This window comes from Myotis yumanensis, unplaced genomic scaffold (assembly GCF_028538775.1).
Source record: "Myotis yumanensis isolate MYYU_CA2020_CCGP unplaced genomic scaffold, mMyoYum1.0.hap1 SCAF_109, whole genome shotgun sequence".
NCBI lineage: Eukaryota > Metazoa > Chordata > Mammalia > Chiroptera > Vespertilionidae > Myotis > Myotis yumanensis.
The window spans coordinates 33,897-56,015 of record NW_027223860.1 but is presented as its reverse complement, the minus strand read 5'-3'; the positions used below and the strand labels follow the sequence as shown (position 1 = coordinate 56,015).

Sequence of the window (22,119 nt, the reverse complement as noted above, 5' to 3'; positions counted from 1 at the left end):
GAACCCATTCCAGGGCGCCCTGGCCTTCACAAAGAAAAGAGAACTCTCTTCGGGGCTCACACCGGCTTCTCCGGGATCGTTTGTGTTACCGCACTGGACGCCTCGTGGCACCCGTCTCCGCTACTCCGGATTCGGGGATCTGAACCCGACTCGCTTTAGATCGGCTGAGGGCAACGGAGGCCATCGCCCATCCCTTCAGAACGCCGCTCACCCATCTCTCAGGACTGACTGACCCATGTTCAACTGCTGTTCACATGGAACCCTTTTCCACTTTGGCCTTCAAAGTTCTCGTTTGAATATTTGCTACTACCACCAAGATCTGCACCTGTGATGGCTCCACCCGGGCCTGTGCCCTAGGCTTCAAGGCTCACCGCAGGGGCCCTCCTAGTCGTCGTGGCGTAGCTTTGCGGGGGTGTGTGCCGGGCGCTGCCAAAGAGCTTCCCAGTTTGCTCCAGTCGCCCTGTCTCTGACCGATCACCAGCGAGGGCTGGGTATGGGCTCGACGCTCCAGTGCCATTCATTTTCAGGGCTAGTTGATTCGGCAGGTGAGTTGTTACACACTCCTTAGCGGATTCCCGCTTCCGTGGCCACCGTCCTGCTGTCTCTATCAACCAACACTTTTTCTAGGGTCTGATGAGCCTCGGCATTAAGCGAAGTAACCCAGCACTCCGTTTATCCAGAAGCGCCAGTTCTGCCTAACAAATGTGGCCCACTATGCACTCTTATTCCACACCCGGGCTTCTTACCCATTTAAAGTTTGAGAATAGGTTGAGATCGTTTTGGCCTCAGGACCTCTAATCATTCGCTTTACCGCATAAAACTGTGTTTGCGAGAACGCCAGCTATCCTGAGGGAAACTTCGGAGGGAGCCACCTACTAGATGGTTCGATTAGTCTTTCAACCCTAAACCCAGGTCGGTCGACCGATTTGCACATCAGGACCGCTAGGGACCTCCACCAGAGTTTCCTGTGGCTTGGCCCTGCCCAGGCATAGTTCACCATCTTTCGGGTCCTAACACGTGCGCTCATGCTCCACCTCCCCGGCAAGGCTGGCGAGACGGGCGGGTAGTGCGCCTTGGGTGAACTGGAGAGGCCTCGGGATCCCACCTTGGCCCTGGCGGTCCTTCACCTTCATTGCGCCACGGTACCTTTTCTGTGTGCCCCAGACTCGCGCACTTGTTAGACTCCTTGGTCCGTGTTTCAAGACGGGTCGGATGGGTGGCCGACTTTGCCGCCAAACCCATGCACTCGCTTCTGTCCGCGGTGTGGCGCCTTGCAAAACCCTCCCAGGCCTGATTGCGTGACTTCTCCCGGGGCGCACTGGGGACAGTCCTCCAAGCCCCTCAGTGCCCCATTCTCACCCCGGCGCCACCCCGAACCTTCTCCCCCCTCCCCCGCGACCCCCGACCCTCGGATGGGCGAGAGGGAAGGAGAGCGATTTGGGAGCGGTTTTGCTCCTTCCAGCAAGTGTGGGTTGAAGATCCTTTGGCACTGGCAGGCAGGGGCGGAGCCACGGACAGGCTCTTATGCTGGAATCCACCAATCACACCACCGCAATGGGCAAGCGGCTCTAGCATGGCTTCTGATTGGCTCAGACCTCACTGCAGTCCAAAGCTTCTGTGGTGAGACAGCCGACTCCACAGTGGGAGGGGTGAAAGAGACTTTTTAAAATACCATATAGGTGGATTTTGTTGGCTGTTACACGTGGAGGCATGGAGGAGTGAGCTTGCCTCTGCGGATTGGGCTCTTCTCGGCGATGTCAGTGTCCTCAGAAGCGCCAGCGCCCAGCTGAGATGGCAGCAGCAGAAGGCAAGCAGTGTCTTCAGGAGTGCCAGGGCCCAGCTGAGAAGGCAGAGCCCAAAAGCAAGCCGGCCCCGGCAGAAAAGCACCTCGAGGCGGACGCCTCAGCGTTGTGCTGTGCGGGGAGTGGAGGAATCGCGAGGCCCATATCGCCCCCGCACTGCTCCCTGCAGGACCTGCCTGTGGAGATGCTGGTGGAGATCTTCGCCTCGCTCCAGGGCACAGACCTGGCCAGCCTGGCCCAGGCTTGCACCAAATCCCGGCACATCCTGCACACTGACAGCATCTGGAGACTGTGCTGTCACCAGGAGTTTGGCGTTCAGGAAAACTTGCAGAAACCGGAGATGATCGATGGTATGTCTTATAGAGAAGTCTACGCCAAGATGTTCCCATACAAAAACCTTTTGGGTTTGTGGCAGCTAGATTATGGCTATAGAAGACTGCTGAATGTAGTGGTGGATGATGGCTTATGCATTACTGGTTGGATGTACAGGCCTTGCCTTAACACCCATGTGGCTGGCCCAATGCAATTCGAGCCTTTGTTTAGAATTCACCTGACGCAAAGGAAATCAGCCATGGTGGAGTACACGGACCACTTCTACAGCTTTTCCCATAGCCGACACATGCAGATTCAGAAGGACAGGTTCAGCAACCGGTGGATCCAGAGAGACCCCCGACAGGATTCACCAACGCGCCTTAGGGGAGGACGATGGCTGGAGATGTCCCAGGAAGACAGACAGCTGTATGACCGCCTGACCTACCGCCATCTGTACCTCCACCCCCCCCCCCTCCCCCAGCCACCAGGACGATCTCCTCAGGCCAGGCCTCTTCCTAGGCAAATCCGATGGCTTCGGCCTAATGATTGCCATGCTCAGCTTCCATGGGAAGTATGCCTGGGTCACAAAGATCACAGGAGACTTAATCTGGACGTTAGAGAGCCACCTCATGCGCCACATCCATCTGCCAGATGGCAAGACCTTCCACAACTTCAAGGAGCTCTCCCGCGTGGTCCAGGAGATTGAGGAGCAGGTGATCCGTGAGCAGCAGCAGCAAGAAAACAGAACTGAGGAAAGCGAAGGCCATGGCTGGCAGAGCCCTGGGCAGCCTAGCATCGGGGAGTCCTGGGCTGCACCTTCGGAGGAGCAGCCTGTTCCGTTTGTTCTGCCTGTGGGCTTGCGCTCAAGAGACCAGAACTATCCCTCCCCGCTCCCCCCAACCTGCAGGATGTATTACTATGGCGTGCACATTGTTACCTTACATGGCTCCGCCTACCCCAGGCGCTGCCCTGGAGTCTTCATCCTGTTCGATGAGAACCACTTCGGGTTCATCTGGCTGGAGATGAAATACTTCATCCTGTTAGGCAGAGTACAGAACACCTTCCAGCATGTGGAGGCACCATCCCCGCAGGCCTTCCTGGAGATGCTCTCAAACATTCAGCCCGGACCCCCCATGAGGAGCAACTTGCATGCACTTTGAAGACTGGACCTTCTGACCTCATGACCCACCTTTGTTCCATTTTTTTTTTAATCCTCACCCGAGGATATATTCCCCTTGATGTTTAGAGAGAGTGGGGGAGATGGGGGAAAAGAGACATTTTACATGTGAGAGAAACACATCAGTAGTTTGCCCCCTGCCCAAGCCCAAACCAGGGCCAGGCTGGGTAGGGGCCAGAAATTGAGGTAGAAATAAACCTTAGACGAGCGGTCTCAACCATCCTAATGCTGCGACCCTTTAGTACAGCTCCTCATGTTGTGCAGACCCCCAATTTCCTTGTTACAAATTGAACATGAACATGATTTGGGATAGATAGATAGATAGATAGATAGATAGAAAGAAAGAAAGAAAGAAAGAAATATAAAGATACCAGGATAGCCCTGAACTGCCTGGTGGTGGCCATGCTGCAGAGGCCCCAGCACAGAGTGGTGGTACAGATGTCTATGGACCTGTCCCTGTTCATCAGTCTATGTTGTTCTCTATATTCCACAAATGAGTGAGATCACGTGGTATTCATTTTTCTCTGACTGGCTAATTTCACTTTGCATAATGCTCTCCAGTTCCACCCATGCTGTTGTAAATGGCAAGAATCCCTTCTCTCTCTCTTTTTTTTTTCCCGCAGCGTAGTATTTCATTGTGTAGAAGAGGCGAAGGCTCTGCTTAGTCTCTTAGATAAGCAAGAGAAGCGAGGCTTAGGAGGAATTCTTCTAGAAGTCATAGAGGAAGAACTGCCCAATTCCCAGCAAGCTGTGAAGGCTTTACGGGACCTGGTATTCTTTGTAAATCATCCAGAAAAGAAGAAAATTCTTTTCTTCAATGATAAAAAGCTGTCAATTTTCTGTGGACAAAGAGTTTCAGAAACTGTGGAGGAGTGTCACTGTGGATTCAATGGATGAGGAGAAAATTGGAGATGGCAGCGAGATATTCAGAAGAATATCTGAAGTGACAGGGTATTTCTTACATGCAGGAATCCAGACCAAAGAAAGTGGCCCCTATCCAGAGAAGGAAAAGGCCTGCCCGCTTCACAAAAAGTGACGACTCAAGACTCATAAGGAACACATGGCTGGAGTGCTGAAGGATGACTCTGACATTGCTCCTAGTAAATAGTGAACAGTTTTGTAGTATGAAGAGGTCACCACACACCAACAGAGGAGGCAAACCAGCTTGAGGAACTGGATTCAGGTCAGCTTCCTCCCCCCACATTCTTGGATTTGGGGGCCTAGAATGACACATTCCATGTCATTCCATATTGAAAAAACAAAAAAACACTCCTTAAAATAAATAAAAATAAAAAAACCTCCACAGAAAACATGTTGATCCGGTCTTTCAACTTTCTGAGGTTTCAGCAAGCCCACATGGCCAGGCCCGGACTTGGTCTCTGGGCCGGGGCCTGACCATCCATCCATCCAGAGAGTGGGCGGGGTGGGGGGGTGAGGGGTTGGGAGGGTCGAAAAGATGGCCCGAACCGGACATAGTCTTTGTGGATTACAGAGATTGGGTTGACTGGGGCCCTGGCCTGGGCCAAAGAGCCCGTCCCGCCTTTTGCTGGTCGAGAAGCGTCAATGCAAGCGCCCCCTCCTGCAGCCTCCTCTGGGGAAGGCAGTCAGGTGACTGGACTTCCCCAGTTCTAACTAGACCCGAGGGGGCTCTGTCTTCAAGAAGGCAGGGACTGAAGGGTGATCATGGATGCCGAAGGACCATTCAAAGCCAGAAGTGTCCGTGCGTGACTGCGGATGTACACGCACAGAAGCGCGCGCACACACACACACACACACACACACACTCCCAAACGCACACCCACACACACACACCTAGTTGCCCTCCTCCACCCTCCCCCCGACACACACGGGAGCACAAGGTCCGCTAACAAGATATCTGCTGAGTGACACGCTCCTAGGAGATTTACTGTGGCTTTCTTCCTTGTGGATTGTCCTGGGCCCACCGGAGCCTGTCTAAATAGGTATTGTCCCCTTTTCAACCCAGAAAATGGTGATGCCTCTCCGCAAGGCCTGGAGATGGAGCCCTGTGGCCTTCTTGCGCACCTGCCCCATCTCCCAAGCTCTACCCAAGCCCAGGAATTGATTTAGCGGGCCAGTGGTGGCCTCTACTGGTCCTGGAGCACCAAATGCAAGCCTCCTCCTCAACCCCACCCCCACCTCCTTCTTCAGCTTTCTCTGGGAAAGACAGAGCCAGGTGTCTGGACCTCCTAGGTGTTTATAGACCCCAGGGCTGGGGGAAGTTCCAATTCTGTCGCTGTCTGCAAGAAGGCAGGTGTGTGTGTGTGTGTGTGTGTGTGTGTGTGTGTGTGTGTGTGTGGCGCAGGAGGGGGGACGGGGTGTTGGCAGAAGAGGGGTGCTCACAGATGCCATCCCACAATGGAAATCCTCCAATTAGCCTGAGTGACCTCGGACACACACAACACACACACACGCACACACACACACACACACACACACACACGGAGCACAATGTTGGGCACCGAGATTTCTGCTGAGTGACCCACCTCTAGGAGATTCACTGTGTCTTTTTGCAGGGTGGCTCAGGCCTGTGGATCATATTTGATGCTCAGCTGAAATTCTGATCACACCTACAGTACAACTGACCTCCTTGGCTTCAATGGTTTTGAAAAACAGACGTCATAGGGCACATCTGAAGGACGGCATCCTATTCATCTCCTAGAGTCGCCATGTCCCTCTGCCACCAAAGAGGTGGGTTACAAGAACAGAGAGGAATTCTCTGAGATTCCAGGTGCCAGGAGTCACAAATCAAGGTGCCACCGAGACCCCTTCCCATCGGGGGGCTCTAGGGAGCACCTTGCCTGCCTCCACCAGCTGCTGGTGGCCCCTGGCATCCTGGTCTCAGAGCTAATATACAAAACCATACACATTTTATTCACCTCAACTTCAGCCTCTGCCTCCCATGACCTCCAAGGCCTGCTTCGTTCGTTGTGTTTGAGTCTCTGGTCTCTCCCCTCCCATAGCCACCACTCCCTGCTGCCCCCTCCTTTTGAGGAATGAATACCAGGCATCACAGCCATGAACAGGAGAATGAGAGAGAGAGAGAGAGAGAGAGAGAGAGAGAGAGAGAGAGAGAAACAGTGATGTGAGAGAAACTTGGATTGGTTGCCTCCCACATGCACCCTGCCCAGAGTCAGGATAGAACCTGGTATGTGAAACCACGTATGTGCCCTTGACCAGGAATCTCTTGACCCAGAATGGAGCCCTCAGCTTTCCATTGCATGACATGACATCTCACCTACTGAGCCACACCAGAGAGGCTCCGTTTGTCTTTCAAATGGATCTTCCCATCTATTTATCTTGAATAGATTATGGACAGTTAAGTGTGCTTGCAATGTTATGGCTTTCTGAGTTTTTTGGAATCCTCTATTCCTCTTTTAGTTTCCTGCTCTCTTGTCCTGTATGTTGAAGGCTCTCTGTAGTGCTATGTTTGAATTCCTTTCTTTTATTTCTCCAGTGTCTCCTGTAGACACACACATGGGCGCAGTAGAAAGCACAAGGTCCGCTAACAAGATATATGCTGAGTGATGGGAAGCTAGGAGATTTTTTCCTTGTGGATTGTCCTGGGCCCACTAGAGCCCAGGTGTGTGGTTACCGGCATTCTTGACCTAGGACAAATGAACAGCCTCTCCATACATTGGAGGTTGAAAAACCAAGATAAACACACACACACACACACACCAGACCACGCCGAAGGTAAAGCCCTACCTCACACCACACACCATCACTACTAGATGTATTCAAGGACAGTTGACAACCTGGATAGCAGAGACAGTGAACAGGGCATCTATAGGGTTGTATGTCAATTTTCAAATGAAGCACGTGGTTAAGATCATTTTTAACTTTTATTAATAAATTCATTAGGCTTGAGGGCATCCATTTGCCATGGATGGAAAGGACAGGCAGATATGTGACAGGCAACGATAAGCACTGAAATAGTCCTTAAAATCCAGAAGTTCTACTGATAAAAAAAAAATACAAATGGGACCGATGTTTGTAACCATTCATTGCCGAGAAATAGAGCCAATTGCAATGAATGAAGAGAAATGAGCAAAGAAATAATAAAATAACATAAAATAAAATAACCCCTCCCCTCCCACACACACACACACTCTTCACAGGTCCCGGCTCCGAGGAGCCCGCACTAGAGGTGACAGTCAAGCACACCAAGCATCGCAGCCACATTCAAGATAACCTTTCCTTGAGATGTTTTTGGTGAATGCCACCTGCAGGGCGTGTCCTGTGGGGGGGGTCTAGCCTGAGGCATGAGTGCCCCCACACTAAACTTGACCCCCAACCAGTGACGATGCTTCAGCTCTAAGGCCAGATGATTGGTGCGTCTCTGGCTCTGCCCACCACGTTCCGGGGCTGTAAAAGGGAGCAAGGGTAAGCATTGCAACGTGTTTTCTAGGGTTTTGTTTGAGAGACCCATAAAAGTATAACGCAGTGATCAGCCAGGCTGTACATACAAATAGATAGATATAGATAGATAGATAGATAGATAGATAGATAGATAGATAGATATAGATGATAGATAAAAAAATAGTAAATGTGGATTCATGATAAGAATGTATCATTGTATGCGGGCTTTACATGAAAGAAAGAAAGAAAAAAAAGCACTAACGGGTTTGGCTCATTAGATAGTGTCAGCCTGTGGACTGAAAGGTCCCAGGTTTGATTCCAGTCAAAGGCGTGTACCTTGGTTGCGGGCACATCCCCAGTGGGAGGTGTGTAGGAGACAGCTGATCAATGTTTCTCTCTCATCTATGTTTCTAACTCTCTATCTCTCTCCCTTCCTCTTTGTAAAAAAAGCAATAAAATATATTTTTTTAAAAAAAAGAAAGAAAAAAAAGTAAGTATTCTGTCAACATTTCTTTGCTCTTTGGCCCCGCCCCTGCTCCCGCTCCCGCTCACGCTCCTGGTCAAGCAGATCAAATAAAGAAAAGTAAATAAAATAAAAAGTATCCTGTCAACATTTCGATCAACCCAAATCACTCTGATCCACAATCAGAGACTTAAGTCCAGGCCAGTCCATTTGGGCGACACCAGCTCTCTGTGCATGATGGAGTCCTTACCAGACACCAAGTCCCCATCGGGCCATCTGGTCGACCCGCGCTCTCTCTGTGGATGGCAGGGTCCCCGCCGCCAGAGACGGGCTGCGCATTAAAATAAAATATATAAAATAAAATGAAAATGAAATAAATAAATAAATAAAATAAAATATATAATAAAATAAAATAAAATAAAAAGTCCCACAGCCAATCACTCTAATAGACAACCAGAGACTGAGTCTGAGTCTGAGTCTGGCCATTTGGTCGACCTCGGCTCTCAGGGAAGGGGCGCCTTGGGCCTCCCACTTATTCTACACCTCTCATGTCTCTTCACCATGCCAGACTAGAGTCAAGCTCAACAGGGTCTTCTTTCCCTGCTGATTCTGCCAAGATGGTTCCCTTGGCTGTGGTTTCACTGGATAGTAGGTAGGAACAGTGGGAATCTCATTCATCCATTCATGTGCATCACTAATTAGATGACGAGGCATTTGGCTACCTTAAGAGAGTCATAGTTACTCCAGTCATTTACCCGCACTTCATTGAATTTCTTCACTTTGACATTCAGAGCACTGGGCAGAAATCACATGGTGTCAACATCCTCTGCAGAACTTCGCGATGCTTTGTTTGAATTAAACAGTCGGATTCCCGTGGTCCGCACCAGGTCTAAGTGGACTGCTAGGCACCGGCTGAGGCAAGGCACCACGCGGAACCTAGGCCCCAGGGGCGGGCCAGGCGGAGGAAAGACCTGTGTGCGCGGCCTGGGCCAAAATCCTGGGCTGGACCGCCCACCTGAGGGCTGGCCCGCAGCAGCTGGGGCAATCCACAGGAAGGACCAGGCTGGCGTCCAGAGTTGCCTCCACTGCCGACCCCCCAGGTGTCCGGGCCCGCGGACCCTGCGGGGGACCTCCCCTAGGACCCAAAGCGGAAGAGGGGGGGCGCCGCCCCCCCCCCCACGCGCCGCCCAGACCCCCTCCCCAGCGCAGAGGGAGATGGGGAAGGGAGAGCGAGGTGGGAGGGGGAGGAGAAAGCTGGAGGTCGGGGCGCCAGAGGGGAAGGGCTACGGGGGCGGACCCGGGCTTGGGGTGGGGCGGCACGCCTCATACAGCCAAAGCGAGTGCCCAGCACCGCTACGGGTCCCAACACCACCAATTCAGCCCTTAGGGCCAATCTTTATTCCGAAGTTTCGGATCCTGCTTGCCGACTTCCCTTGCCTACGTTGTTCCAACAAGCCAGAGGCTGTTCACCTTGGAGACCTGATGCGGATATGGGTACAGCCCATATTTACACCCTCTCCTCCAGATTTTCCAGCGTCAGCAAGAGCTCACCGGATGACACCGGAACCACAACGCTTTCCAAGGCACGGGACCCTCTCCGGGCGAACCAATTCCACGGCGCCTTGTCCTTCACAAAGAAAAGAGAACTCTCCCTGGGGCGCCCGCCAGCTTCTCTGGGACGGTTGCGTTACCGCTCTGGACGCCTCGCGGCGCCCGTTTCCACCACTCCAGACTCGGGCATCTGAACCCGACTCCCTTTTGATCGGCTGAGGGCAACGGCGGCCATTGCCCGACCCTTCGGAACGACGTTCGCCCGTCTCTCAGGACCGACTGACCCACGTTCAACTGCTGTTCACATGGAACCCTTCTCCACTTCGGCTTTCCAAGTCCTCCTTTGAATTTTTGCTACTACCACCAAGATCTGCACCTGCGGCTGCTCCACCCGGGACTGCGCACTAGGCTTCAAGGCTCACCGCAGGGGCCCTTCTACTCGGAACGAGTTTTTTTGTGTGTTTGTTTTTCCTACACCCCTTTCTCTTGATTATGGCCAAGGTGAAAAGAGCAACCAGGAAAATATATCCCCAAAATGACTCGGTACAAAACAGGTCTTTTTCAGAAATATTTAATAAAATAAGAGTTAACGAAAAATCTTTACATGAGTTTTAAATCCTATTTCAAAACAGAAGAAACAACTCCATCATTGGCCACAGGTCACTGGCCATCCTCGCACACACTGACTTGCTGGTGCTTTAGCTGGTGTCCATCATCGCGTTGTAATCCTCAGTGTCCCTCATAGCATTGTAAGTGTCCAGTAGGGTGTCCAACTCAGGGGTGTCCCTCATCCCGCTGTAAGCGTCCAGCTGGGCGTCCATCTTTTTGGTGTCCCTCATTGAGTTGTAAGTGTCCTACTTGGCGTCCAACTACTTGGTGCCCCTCATCGCTTTGTAATTGTCCAGCGGGACGTCCAACTGCTCAGTGCCCCTCATCGCGTTTTCAGCATCCTTCTGGGCGTCCAACTGCTCGGTGCCCCTCATATCGCTGGAAGTGTACAGCTGGGCGTCCAAATTTTTGGTGTCCCTCATCGGGTTGTAAGCGTCCTTCTGGGCGTCCAAATTTTTGGTGCCCCTCATCGAGTTGTAAGCGTCCAAGTGGGCGTCCATCTCCTCCACTGAGATATGTCGCTGTGAATTGCGACCAGTGTGCCTGCCTGTGCGCCCGTTGCCTCCGCGGGCGCCCCTCTGATGTTGAGGGGACGGCCATCCAAAGGGACGCCGTTGTACTGTTTCCTGGCTTCCAGGGCGTCTGCCTTCCGCTCAAAGTGCACGTGGGCTGTTCCCAGGCTGTGGCCAGAGCGGTTGTAATGGACACCGGCCTTCTTAAGAGGCCCGAACTCCGCAAACAGCTGCGGGATGCCCGCGTCGGACACTCTGAAGTCCAGGTTGGACAGCAGCAGCTTCCCCCCAGTTATCAGGCCGGAGCCCCTGCCGAAGGCCCAGTGGAAGGTGCCGTGTTGCCACTTGTCGGGAAGCTGTCTCAGCCTGCTCTAGGACGCCGGCTGGTTCCTGCCTCGGCCGAGGTCCGCCCGGTTCTGGAACGGCCCGCCGCCCCTGCTCTCTGGTGTGGCGGCCTGCGCTCCACAACTCCGACCTCTCTGAGAGGCAGCCTGGCCTCTGTCCGGCCTAGGTCCTTGCCCCCACCCCCGCCACAGCCGCGGCCCCGGCCATGGCCACCCCGCTGACTCTGGGCAAGCCTAATGTCATCCAGTGACATGTGGATTTTGTCGGCCATGGCGGAGCCCAAATCGGCCTAGGATCGAGCCCCTCCGGAGGCACGCAGGTCCTTCACTTTCCCTACAGCACCAGAGCTGTTCCTGTGCGGGCACCAGATGAGCAAAACCGGTTAGGGCGGGTCACATATCTTTGTGCTAGTGAATGACAAGAGGTAACTAGTCACTTCCCTTTTTGCCAGTGCCCTTGGGGCACAGCCCGGAGTCCCAGGGCAGAGACCACAAATTCCCTCATTGTCACTGTTGTCATGTTAATTTTTGACCACTCACTATAATTTTACAGTTGACCAACCTCGAGCCTCCCCTCCTTTGCTTTCTCCCACCTCCATCATCTACCATCACTGGATTTCATGGAAACCCACTGGTCAACAGCAGGAAAGAGTGTAGAACAGTGTTTGAAACCACTTACAAGTCTCATCCTTGGATGGTGATTTATAAAAATAGGTCAAAGACATGCTTGGGGACTTTGGGCTTTGCTGTGCTGTGTATCTATGCAGAGACAGGGTGATTTTAAACTCCTATGTGATGACTTAAGTTTATCCTTCACCCCTGGTCTGGCCTCCGGACTTTGTTATCTAGACCTTGGAAAGGTCTCTTCCCTGCCATGAAAGGAATAGATTTTCAATTCCTTGAGATTCTGCTTCCCGGCAGTTGACGACAGTCTGGTTCAAATAAATTCATCACAGAAATTATTTACAGGTTTGAGTGTTTCTCAGTTAAATGGTATGAAACTCCAAGAAAACACACACACACCACACACACACACACACACAAACACACATACACACACACACACACACGCACACATACATGCAAGTTTTTCAAGTGTACAACTCAACAAAACATCACCTGAATACAGCGCCCAAAGTATAAAGCCTCTTTCTTTAACAATTTTCCTCCCCCCCAACCCCCTCCCTGGTTTCTTTCTCTTTGGCTTTCTTTTGTGTTCCCCCTTCCACTACCTCCCACCACCCCAAACCTATTATTTTCAACATAGGGAGGGGGCATTTCCAAGGCATACAAACAAAGCAACAAAGCCAGGAAGCCATAGAGGTAATAAACACTAACCTTGACCACATCTGCCACTGCCTATGAATATATATATATATATATATGTTCACAAGAAAGCCCAAAGACAGCAAGCAGGTGGGTGTGGGGAACATTTGTACAATGTCATCTGGTTGTGGATTTTAGCGTGACTCACCTTATGAATGACAAGAAAGTCTGGGGGCAGAGGCGGGGGGGCGCCCCGTAGTATGTGTCTTTGAAATGAGGTAAATCTGGATGAGGCCTTGTCCATCAAATGTACAAAATCAATCAATTTGGCCCTGGACCGGTGGCTCAGTTAGCTAGAGTGTCTTCCCTTATGCCACTGTTTGTGGTTTCATTCCCCAATCAGGGCACATACAGGAAGCAACAGAGCCCTGGCTGGTGTGGCTCAGTTGGTTGAGAGTCATGTCTCGCATTGAAAGGTCACTGATTCCTTTCCAGGTTTCAGGTTCAATACCCAGCTGGAGTATGTATTGGAGGCAACTGATAGGTATTTCTCTCTCTCTCTCTCTCTCTCTCTCTCTCTCTCTCCCCCTCCTTCCCTCACTCCCTCCCTCCCTCCCTCCCTCCCTCCCTGTTTCCCCTCCTTTCCTAAAATAAATAATACACACACACACACACAAACACACACACACACACACACACACACACACATAACCCTCACCCGAGGATATTTTTCCATTGATTTTTAGGGAGAGTGGTGGAGACAGGGCAAGACAGAGGACAACATCGATGTGAGAGAAACACGTCAATTGGTTGCCTCCGACCAGGGCCAGGGCCCAAAGAACCTGCCACCAAGGTCTATGACCTTGGCTGGAATCGGACCCAGGACCCTTTGGTCCACAGGCTGCCCAACGCTCAATGCACTGAACCAAACAGGGTAGGGGAAATATATATATGCTGTACCCAGCCACGCATTGCTGTGGCTCAGTCTGGTTAAATGGAAAAGAAAGAAAAGAGAAAGCACACGTTTCTAATACGCTTAATTTCACAATGCCTGTGGGTATGCAACATTTTGTGTTGTTCAATTGTCTGTGCAGATATAGAGATTGTCTGGTTTGCCAACTCTAGAACAAGCAACATATAATTGTCCATGTGAGAAGCAATCCACGTCTAGATCTAAACCGCACAATTCTAAAGATTGGTCCTGAGCTTTGTTAACGGTGATTGCAAACGCCAATCGAATTGGGAATTGCAATCTCTGAAATTGAAATGGCATATCCGTTGGAATCATAGGAATCTGAGGAATGAGGACATCTTCACCTTTGAAAGGTCCTGTCAAGATGGTTGCTTCTATGACATTGCTCATTAATTTTTTTACTACAAGCCGCATGCCTGTCAAAGCTTTGGCTGGTTGACATGTCGCAACATGGTAATTGCCATGCCGATTTTCAATTGCAGTACATGTGGTGGCATCCCTGGCAGATTGAGTGAATTCAAAAATTCTGTTTGATAATTAATCGCTTCATCTGCTTCCACAACAGTGTCGACGGACTTGTATGTGACTGCCTCGCTTTGAATGTTAGACTGAATGATATTGTTAAGTCCGTAGATGTCTTTGTTCTTGGCCGCAAGAATAGCTTGTTCACTCAGCCAATCGTGATTCTTATAATTGGTTTGAATATTGGGAAATACTTTTTCAACCAATTCTTCTTTTGACGTCACTAAATTGCAGAAGTGATGAGGCAATGAAATTCGTCCTGAGGTAAGATCAACCGGCACCTTTCCGTTCCCAATTCCCAGCAATTGATGTGAGAATATCTCAGCTGATAGATCGTTTTGCAGCTGGACACGCATATTTGTGGTTAATTTTATCTACACTTTATAATTGTAAACAGAAACATTGAAACAGAATTGTAAAATATTTAGTTTAGCGTGTGTTGCTTTTACGTCCAACAGATGGTGCTGCTTTCCAAAAAAGGTATGTTTTTACCTGTCACAGGTGTGACATCTATATAATAGCAGGTATATAGATATATAAAAACAAGCGAGTGTTCGAATGCAACATTGTGTCAAAATTTCTAAGCAAGGCCATGTACTTGGGTTGCGGGTACATCCCCTGTAGGAGATGTGCAGGAGGCAGCTGATCAATGTTTCTCTCTCATCGATGTTTCTAACTCTCTATCTCTCTCCCTTCCTCTCTTTGAAAAATTAATAAAATATATTTTTTAAAAAATTCAAAGCAATCGGTGAAGAGCTTTTGGAGATTTAAAATTTTGACCAAATGAACATTTGCATTTTTATGTATGTATGTGTATATATATATATATATATATTTAAAAGCTACCAACGAATGAATAAACAATCTCTCTCTCTCCCTGCCTCTTCCTCCCCCCTCCTCTCCTACTTTCCACTCTCTCTTTTTTTTTTCCCACTCTCTCAAAAACAAACAAACAAACAAAAAAACTAGCCCTAGCTGGTTTGGCTCAGTGGATAGAGCCAAAAGGTCCCAGTTTCGATTCCTGTCAAGGGCACATGCCCGGGATAAGGGCTAGATCCCCAGTACGGGGTGTGCGGAGGCAGCCGATCCATGATCCTCTCTTATCATGGATGTTTCAATCTCTCCCTCTCCCTTCCTCTCTGAAATCAATAAAAAAAAATATTTTAGAAACCATATCAAGCCCTAGCCGGTTTGGCTCAGTGGGTAGAGCATCAGCCTGCGGACTGAAGGGTCTCGGGTTCCATTCTGGCCAAGGGCACAGGCCCGGGTTGCAGGCTCAATCCCCAGTAGGGGGCGTGCAAGAGGCAGCTGATCCATGATCCTCTCTCATCATGGACGTTTCAGTCTCTCTACCTCTCCCTTCCTCTCTAAAATCAATAAAGAAATACATTTATTTTAAAAAAATACATCAGGAATCAGTGTAGAGCAGTGTTTGACAGCACTTGGGAATCACTGCTAAAGTGCTATACACTGTAGAACAGTATTTGACACCACTTGGGATTCTGGTTGGTTTTCCAGTTTGAAACTTGGAAGAATATAATAGGATTAAAATTGTATTTTATCATACATTGACATAATTCTTGATAATAACTGCAGAATACTTATTCTTAGAATGAATCAGAACAGAATCTAATTTTGGTTGGGATTTTCATCTAACTGACAAAATTACTAGATGTTAAATGCAGTGTGGTATCCCAAATTGGATCCAGGAACAACAAAGTGCATTATAACAAAAAATTGGTGAAATCTGAATAAAATTTGCAGCTTAGTTAATAATAATATGCAGACGTCTTAGTTTTAACAAATGTTCCATGTTAATGGAACATTAGGGAGAACTACTGAGGGGTAGACAAGAATTTTCGGTATAATAGTTGGAATATTTCTATCAATCTAGCAATATATATGACTTGAAAAATGGGGTGAGGAAGCAAAATACAAGCCCATATTTGTATTTTTTCCATAATGCAAATCTATTGTTACACAAATGTCCAGTGTTTGAACAGAGCAAGAAAGCCGCACTGTTGCCTAGAAAGAGGAGTTGAAGCAGCACGTGGGAAGCAGGGTGGTTCCGGGATGTCAGGTGTGTGGTTAGCGGCTCGGCTCCATGTATGTGGAGATGTCCATTTCTTCAGGAAGCTCCGCCACATTGACTTCAAACCGACCCTGAACCTCATTGAGGATTTTGGCATCGTTCTCATGAGACACAAAAGTGATAGCCAGGCCTTTGGTGCCAAAGCACCCGGCACAGGCCACCCGGTGGAGGTAGGTGTTCGAGTCTCCAGGCATGTCATAATTGAAGATGATGTTGACTCACTCAATGTCCATCCCTCGGCCAAACAGATCAGTGGCCACCAGGATCCGCCGCTGAAAGTCCTTGAACTGCTGGTAGCATGCTAGGTGCTCCTCCTGGGCCATGGCCCTGTGGATGGCGATGGCTGGGAAGTTCTGTTGCATGAGTAGCTGGGCCAGGGCCATGCAGCGCTGCACCGACCTCATGAAGATCACCACCTGGTTAAACTCTAGCACATCCAGGAGGTCAAGGAGTTGACGGTTCTTTTCTCTCTCTTTGAGCTTGACATAGTATTGCTGCAGCCCATGCAGCGTGAGCTTGGTGTCATCGTCCACCGACACTTCCAGGGGATCTTGCATGAACTTCCTGCAGACAGGCCGGATCTCCTTGCTCAGCGTGGCACTGAACATCATGCACTGCTTCTCGAGTGGCGTCAGGCGAAAGATCTCCTGTACATCCCGCCGCATGTCTAGCTGCTCCAGCATCTTGTCACACTCGTCCAGCAGGAAGTGCTTCACATTTCTCAAGTTGAGGCTCCTGTTCCGCACGAGTGCTAAGATGCGACCTGGAGTCCCCACCACAATGTGGGGACAGTTCTTCTTCAACACCTCTCGGGGTCCCTCCCTCTCCCCTTCCCCTCCACCACCCCCCCCACACACAAACACAACACACACATTGGCACCCGAGTACCAAGAGGTTTCCAGAATGAACTGAATTCCAGGGCCCAGCGAGACAGCCACCCAGCAGCAAGGGAAAGACCATATAAAAACGGCCATCACCGAAACCGGCTTGGCTCAGTGGATAGAGCGTCAGCCTGCGTACTGAAAGGTCCCGGGTTCAATTCCCGTCAAGGGCATGAACTTTGGTTGGGGCCATATCTCCAGTAGGAAATGTGCAGGAAGCCGCTGATTGATGGTTCTCTCTCATCGATGTTTCTAACGCTCTATCTCTCTCCCTTTCTCTCTGTAAAAAAACAATAAAAAATATTTTTAAAAAAATGGCCGTCAGGTGGCGCACAAACACCAAGAACAACAGTGGGGCGGCTCCTGGGCTGTGGGCCCGGCCTGGGCGGGCACCCCGCCGCCCACTGTGTGTGTGTTTGTGGGGAGGGGGGTGGCAGGGGACAAGGATGGCCGATCTCCTCCCCACGCCCACCTTTCCAGTGGGACCGTGTCGGTCAGGTCCCGTGGCGGGCGGTGGGGCAGCAATGCGGGGCGTCCAACACCTGGGGTTTGCCCAGGAAGCCCCCCCCGCCACACACACACACACACACACACACACACACACACACACACGGCCTGGCAGCAGAATGGGGACTGGAAAAGTTTTTTGGGGGGTGGGGCCTGACAGAGGACCGAGAGGATGGACCCAGAACACTTTTTGCGGCCCAGGACCCTTAAAAACTCAATCCGAGGTGGGGGGAGGGGGGACTACGACGACTCTGAAGACCTAAGCGCGGCGAGTATTCACGAGGCAAAAAAACAAAGGAGGAATCATTTTCTCTGTTTGTTTCCTTTCAGTTATTATTATTTTTTTTCGGAATTGAATTTATTGGGGGACACATAGGTGAATAAAATGAAATGAAATGCAATAGGATAAAATGAAAGGTGTAAATACATAAGAAGCTTTGCATTGTGGATGAAAAGGGGCCACATGTTGCCCTGCCTGGCTTGACTCAGTGGATAGAGCGTCAGCCTTAACTGTACAATAAATGAATATTTATCTTTTATATATATTTTTTATTGATTTTTTACAGAGAGGAAGGGAGAGAGAGAGAGTTAGAAACATCGATGAGAGAGAACCATCAATCAGCTGCCTCCTGCACATCTCCTACTGAGGATGTGCCCACAACCAAGGTACATGCCCTTGACTGGAATCGAACCTGGGACCTTTCAGTCCACAGGCCCTCAGGCCAACGCTCTATCCACTGAGCGAAACCGGTTAGGGCGGGTCACATATCTTTGGACCGGTGAATGACAAGAGGTAACTAGTCACTTCCCTTATTTCCAGTGCCCTTGGGGCACAGCCAGAGTGCCAGGGCAGAGAAAACTAATTCTCTCATTGTTACTGTTGTCATGTTAATTTTTGACCTCTCACTATCGTTTTACAGCTTACCAAACACGCCCCCCCCCCCCGCCCCTTTGCTTTCTCCCACCTCCCTCATCTATCATCACTGGATTTCATGGAACCCACTGGTCAACAACAGGAAAGAGTGTAGAACAGTGTTTGAAACCACTTACAAGTCTCATCCTTGGATGGTGATTTATAAAAATAGGTCAAAGACATGCTTGGGGACTTTGGGCTTTGCTGTGCTGTGTATCTATGCAGAGACAGGGTGCTTTTAAACTCCTATATGATGACTTAAGTTTATCCTTCACCTCTGGTCTGGCCTCCGGACTTTGTTATCTAGGCCTTGGAAAGGCCTCCTCCCTGCCTTGAAAAGAATAGATTTTTAATTCCTTGAGATTCTGCTTCCCAGCAGTTGTTGACAGTCTGGTTCAAATAAACTCATCACAGAAATTATTTACAGGTTTGAGTGTTTCTCAGGTTAATGGTATGGAACTCCAAGAAAACACACACACACCACACACACCACACACACACACACACATACATGCAAGTTTTTCAAGTGTACAACTCAACGAAACATCACCTGAATACAGCGCCCAAAGTATAAAGTCTCTTTCTGTCACCATTTACCCCACCCCCTGGTTTCTTGCTCTTTGGCTTTCCTTTGTGTTCCCCCCTTCCATTACCCCCCACCACCCCAAATCTATGATTTTCAATGTAGGGAGGAGGCCTTTCCAAGGCCTACAAACAAAGCAACAGAGCCAGGAAGCCATACAGGCAATAAACGATAACCTGGACCACATCTGCCACTGCCTATACATATATATATATATATATATATATATATATATATATATATTCACCAGAAAGACCAAAGACAAGACAACAAGCAGGTGGGTGTGGGGAACATTGCTGCAATGTCATGTGGTTGTGGATTTTAGCGTGACTCACCTTATGAATGACAAGAAAGTCTGGGGGCGGAGGGTGGGGGGGCGCCCCGTAGTATGTGTCTTTGAAATGAGGTAAATCTGGATGAGACCTTGTCCATCAAATGTACAAAATCAATCAATTTGGCCCTGGACCGGTGGCTCAGTTAGCTAGAGTGTCTTCCCTTATGCCACTGTTTGTGGTTTCATTCCCCAATCAGGGCACATACAGGAAGCAACAGAGCCCTGGCTGGTGTGGCTCAGTTGGTTGAGAGTCATGTCTCGCATTGAAAGGTCACTGATTCCTTTCCAGGTTTCAGGTTCAATACCCAGCTGGAGCATGTATTGGAGGCAACTGATAGGTATCTCTCTCTCTCTCACTCTCTCTCTCTCTCTCTCTCTCTCTCTCTCCCTCCTTCCATCCCTGTTTCCCCTCCTTTCCTAAAATCAATAATACACACACACACACACACACACACACACATATATATATTTGTTCCTGTTAATCCTCACCTGAGGATATTTTTCCATTGATTTTTAGGAAGAGTGGAGGAGACAGGGCAAGACAGAGGGAAACATCGATGTGAGAGAAACACGTCAATTGGTTGCCTCCGACCAGGGTCAGGGCCCAAAGAACCTGCCACCAAGGTCTATGACCTTGGCTGGAATCAGACCCAGGACCCTTTGGTCCACAGGCTGCCCAACGCTCAATGCACTGAACCAATCAGGGTAGGGGAAATATGTATATGCTGTACCCAGCCACGCATTGCTATGGCTCAGTCTGGTTAAATGGAAAAGAAAGAAAAGAGAAAGCACACGTTTCTAATACGCTTAATTTCACAATGCCTGTGGGTATGCAACATTTTGTGTTGTTCCATTGTCTGTGCAGATATAGAGATTGTCTGGTTTGCCAACTCTAGAACAAGCAACATATAATTATCCATATGAGAAGCAATCCACGTCTAGATCTAAACCGCACAATTCTAAAGATTGGTCCTGAGCTTTGTTAACGGAGATTGCAAACGCCAATCGAATTGGGAATTGCAATCTCTGAAATTGAAATGGCATATCCGTTGGAATCATAGGAATCTGAGGAATGAGGACATCTTCACCTTTGAAAGGTCCTGTCAAGATGGTTGCTTCTATGACATTGCTCATTAATTTTTTCACTGCAAGCCGCATGCCTGTCAAAGCTTTGGCTGGTTGACATTTCGCAACATGGTAATTGCCATGCTGATTTTCAATTGCAGTACATGTGGTGGCATCCCTGGCAGATCGAGTGAATTCAAAAATTCTGTTGGATAATTAATCGTTTCATCTGCTTCCACAACAGTGTCGACGGACTTGTATGTGACTGCCTCGCTTTGAATGTTAGACTGAATGATATTGTTAAGTCCGTAGAAGTCTTTGTTCTTGGCTGCAAGAATAGCTCATTCACTCAGCCAATCGTGATTCTTATCATTGGTTTGAATATTGGGAAATACTTTTTCAACCAATTCTTCTTTTGACGTCACTAAATTGCAGAAGTGATGAGGCAATGAAATTCGTCCTGAGGTAAGATCAACCGGCACCTTTCCGTTCCCAATTCCCAGCAATTGATGTGAGAATATCTCAGCTGATGGATCGTTTTGCAGCTGGACATGCATATTTGTGGTTAATTTTATCTGCAATTTATAATTGTAAACAGAAATATTGAAATGGAATCATAAATTTTTAGTATAGCGTGTGTTGCTTTTATGTCCAACAGATGGCTCTGTTTTTCAAAAAAAGCATGCTTTTACCTGTCACAGGTGTGACATCTATATAATAGTCAGTATATAGGTATATGGAAACATGCACGTATTCGAATGCAACATTGTGCCAAAATTTCAAAGCAATCGGTGAGGACCTTTCGGAGATTTAAGATTTTGAACAAACGAACATTTGCATTTTCATTTATATATATTTAAAAGCTACTGATGAATGAATAAACAACTTCTCTCTCTCCCTGCCTCTTCCTCTCCCCTCCTCTCCTACCTTCCACTCTCTCTTTTTTTCCCCACTCTCTCAAAAACAAACAAACAAACAAAAAAAACTAGCCCTAGCTGGTTTGGCTCAGTGGATAGAGCCAAAAGGTCCCAGTTTCGATTCCTGTCAATGGCACATGCCTGGGATTCGGGCTTGATCCCCAGTACGGGGTGTGTAGGAGGCAGCCGATCCATGATCCTCTCTTATCGTGGATGTTTCAATCTCTCCCTCTCCCTTCCTCTCTGAAATCAATAAAAAATATATATTTTAAAGAACACATCAAGCCCTAGCCGGTTTGTCTCAGCAGATAGAGCATCAGCCTGCGGACTGAAGGGTCTCGGGTTCCATTCTGGCCAAGGGCACATGCTCGGGTTGCAGGCCCAATCCCCAGTAGGGGGCGTGCAAGAGGCAGCCGATCCATGTTCCTCTCTCATCATGGATGTTTCAGTCTCTCTACCTCTCTCTTCCTCTCTAAAATCAATAAAGAAATACATTATTTTAAAAAAATATACATCAGGAATCAGTGTAGAGCAGTGTTTGACAACACTTGGGATTCACTTCCAGAAGGCTGGAAACTATATGAAAGTGTTTGAAAGCACTTTGAAATCACTGATCAACATCAGAAACTGTGCAGAACAGCGTGTGGCCAAACTTGGGAATCACTGCTAAAGTGAAGTCAGTACACTGACAAATGGTAGGAAACGGTGCAAAAGTGTTTGAAAACACTTGGAAGTCACTGGTAGCATTCTAAGATGCCAGAGAGGAAAATGTCACCGAGGCCAAAATCCTACCTCCATCTTCTTAGGGTTTGTGGAGGAGGTGGCTCTGAGAAATTCACCTGACACACGGGGGGGGGGGGGGGGGGGGGGGGGGGACAGGGAGACATGAGGGCAACGTTTTCTTTCCCTCAAGTGT

General features: G+C 49.1%; 1 protein-coding gene and 2 pseudogenes across 1 annotated transcript; 1 reads left to right on the top strand and 2 right to left on the bottom strand.

Moving 5' to 3' along the window:
* The first annotated feature begins 1,791 nt into the window (after positions 1-1,791).
* On the top strand, positions 1,792-9,879 carry LOC139001145 (F-box only protein 31-like). Its single transcript, XM_070402910.1, has 3 exons — positions 1,792-2,567; positions 2,617-3,120; positions 9,660-9,879. The coding sequence occupies exons 1-3, from the start codon at positions 1,792-1,794 to the stop codon at positions 9,877-9,879; spliced, it is 1,500 nt and encodes a 499-aa protein (XP_070259011.1).
* A 675-nt stretch (positions 9,880-10,554) lies between these two features.
* Positions 10,555-11,422, bottom strand: LOC139001144 (THO complex subunit 4 pseudogene; annotated as a pseudogene).
* Positions 11,423-15,999: 4,577 nt separating this feature from the next.
* On the bottom strand, positions 16,000-16,977 carry LOC139001142 (ATP-dependent RNA helicase DDX39A pseudogene; annotated as a pseudogene).
* Between the last annotated feature and the right edge of the window lie 5,142 nt (positions 16,978-22,119).

Coding starts and splice junctions, on each gene's coding strand:
- LOC139001145 (XM_070402910.1), top strand. CDS start 1,792: ATGGCAGCAGCAGAAGGCAAGCAGTGTCTTCAGGAGTGCCAGGGCCCA. Junction 2,568..2,616: donor CGCCTGACCTACCGCCATCT/GTACCTCCACCC, acceptor CGATCTCCTCAG/GCCAGGCCTCTTCCTAGGCA. Junction 3,121..9,659: donor TTCGATGAGAACCACTTCGG/GTTCATCTGGCT, acceptor CCTCTCCTCCAG/ATTTTCCAGCGTCAGCAAGA.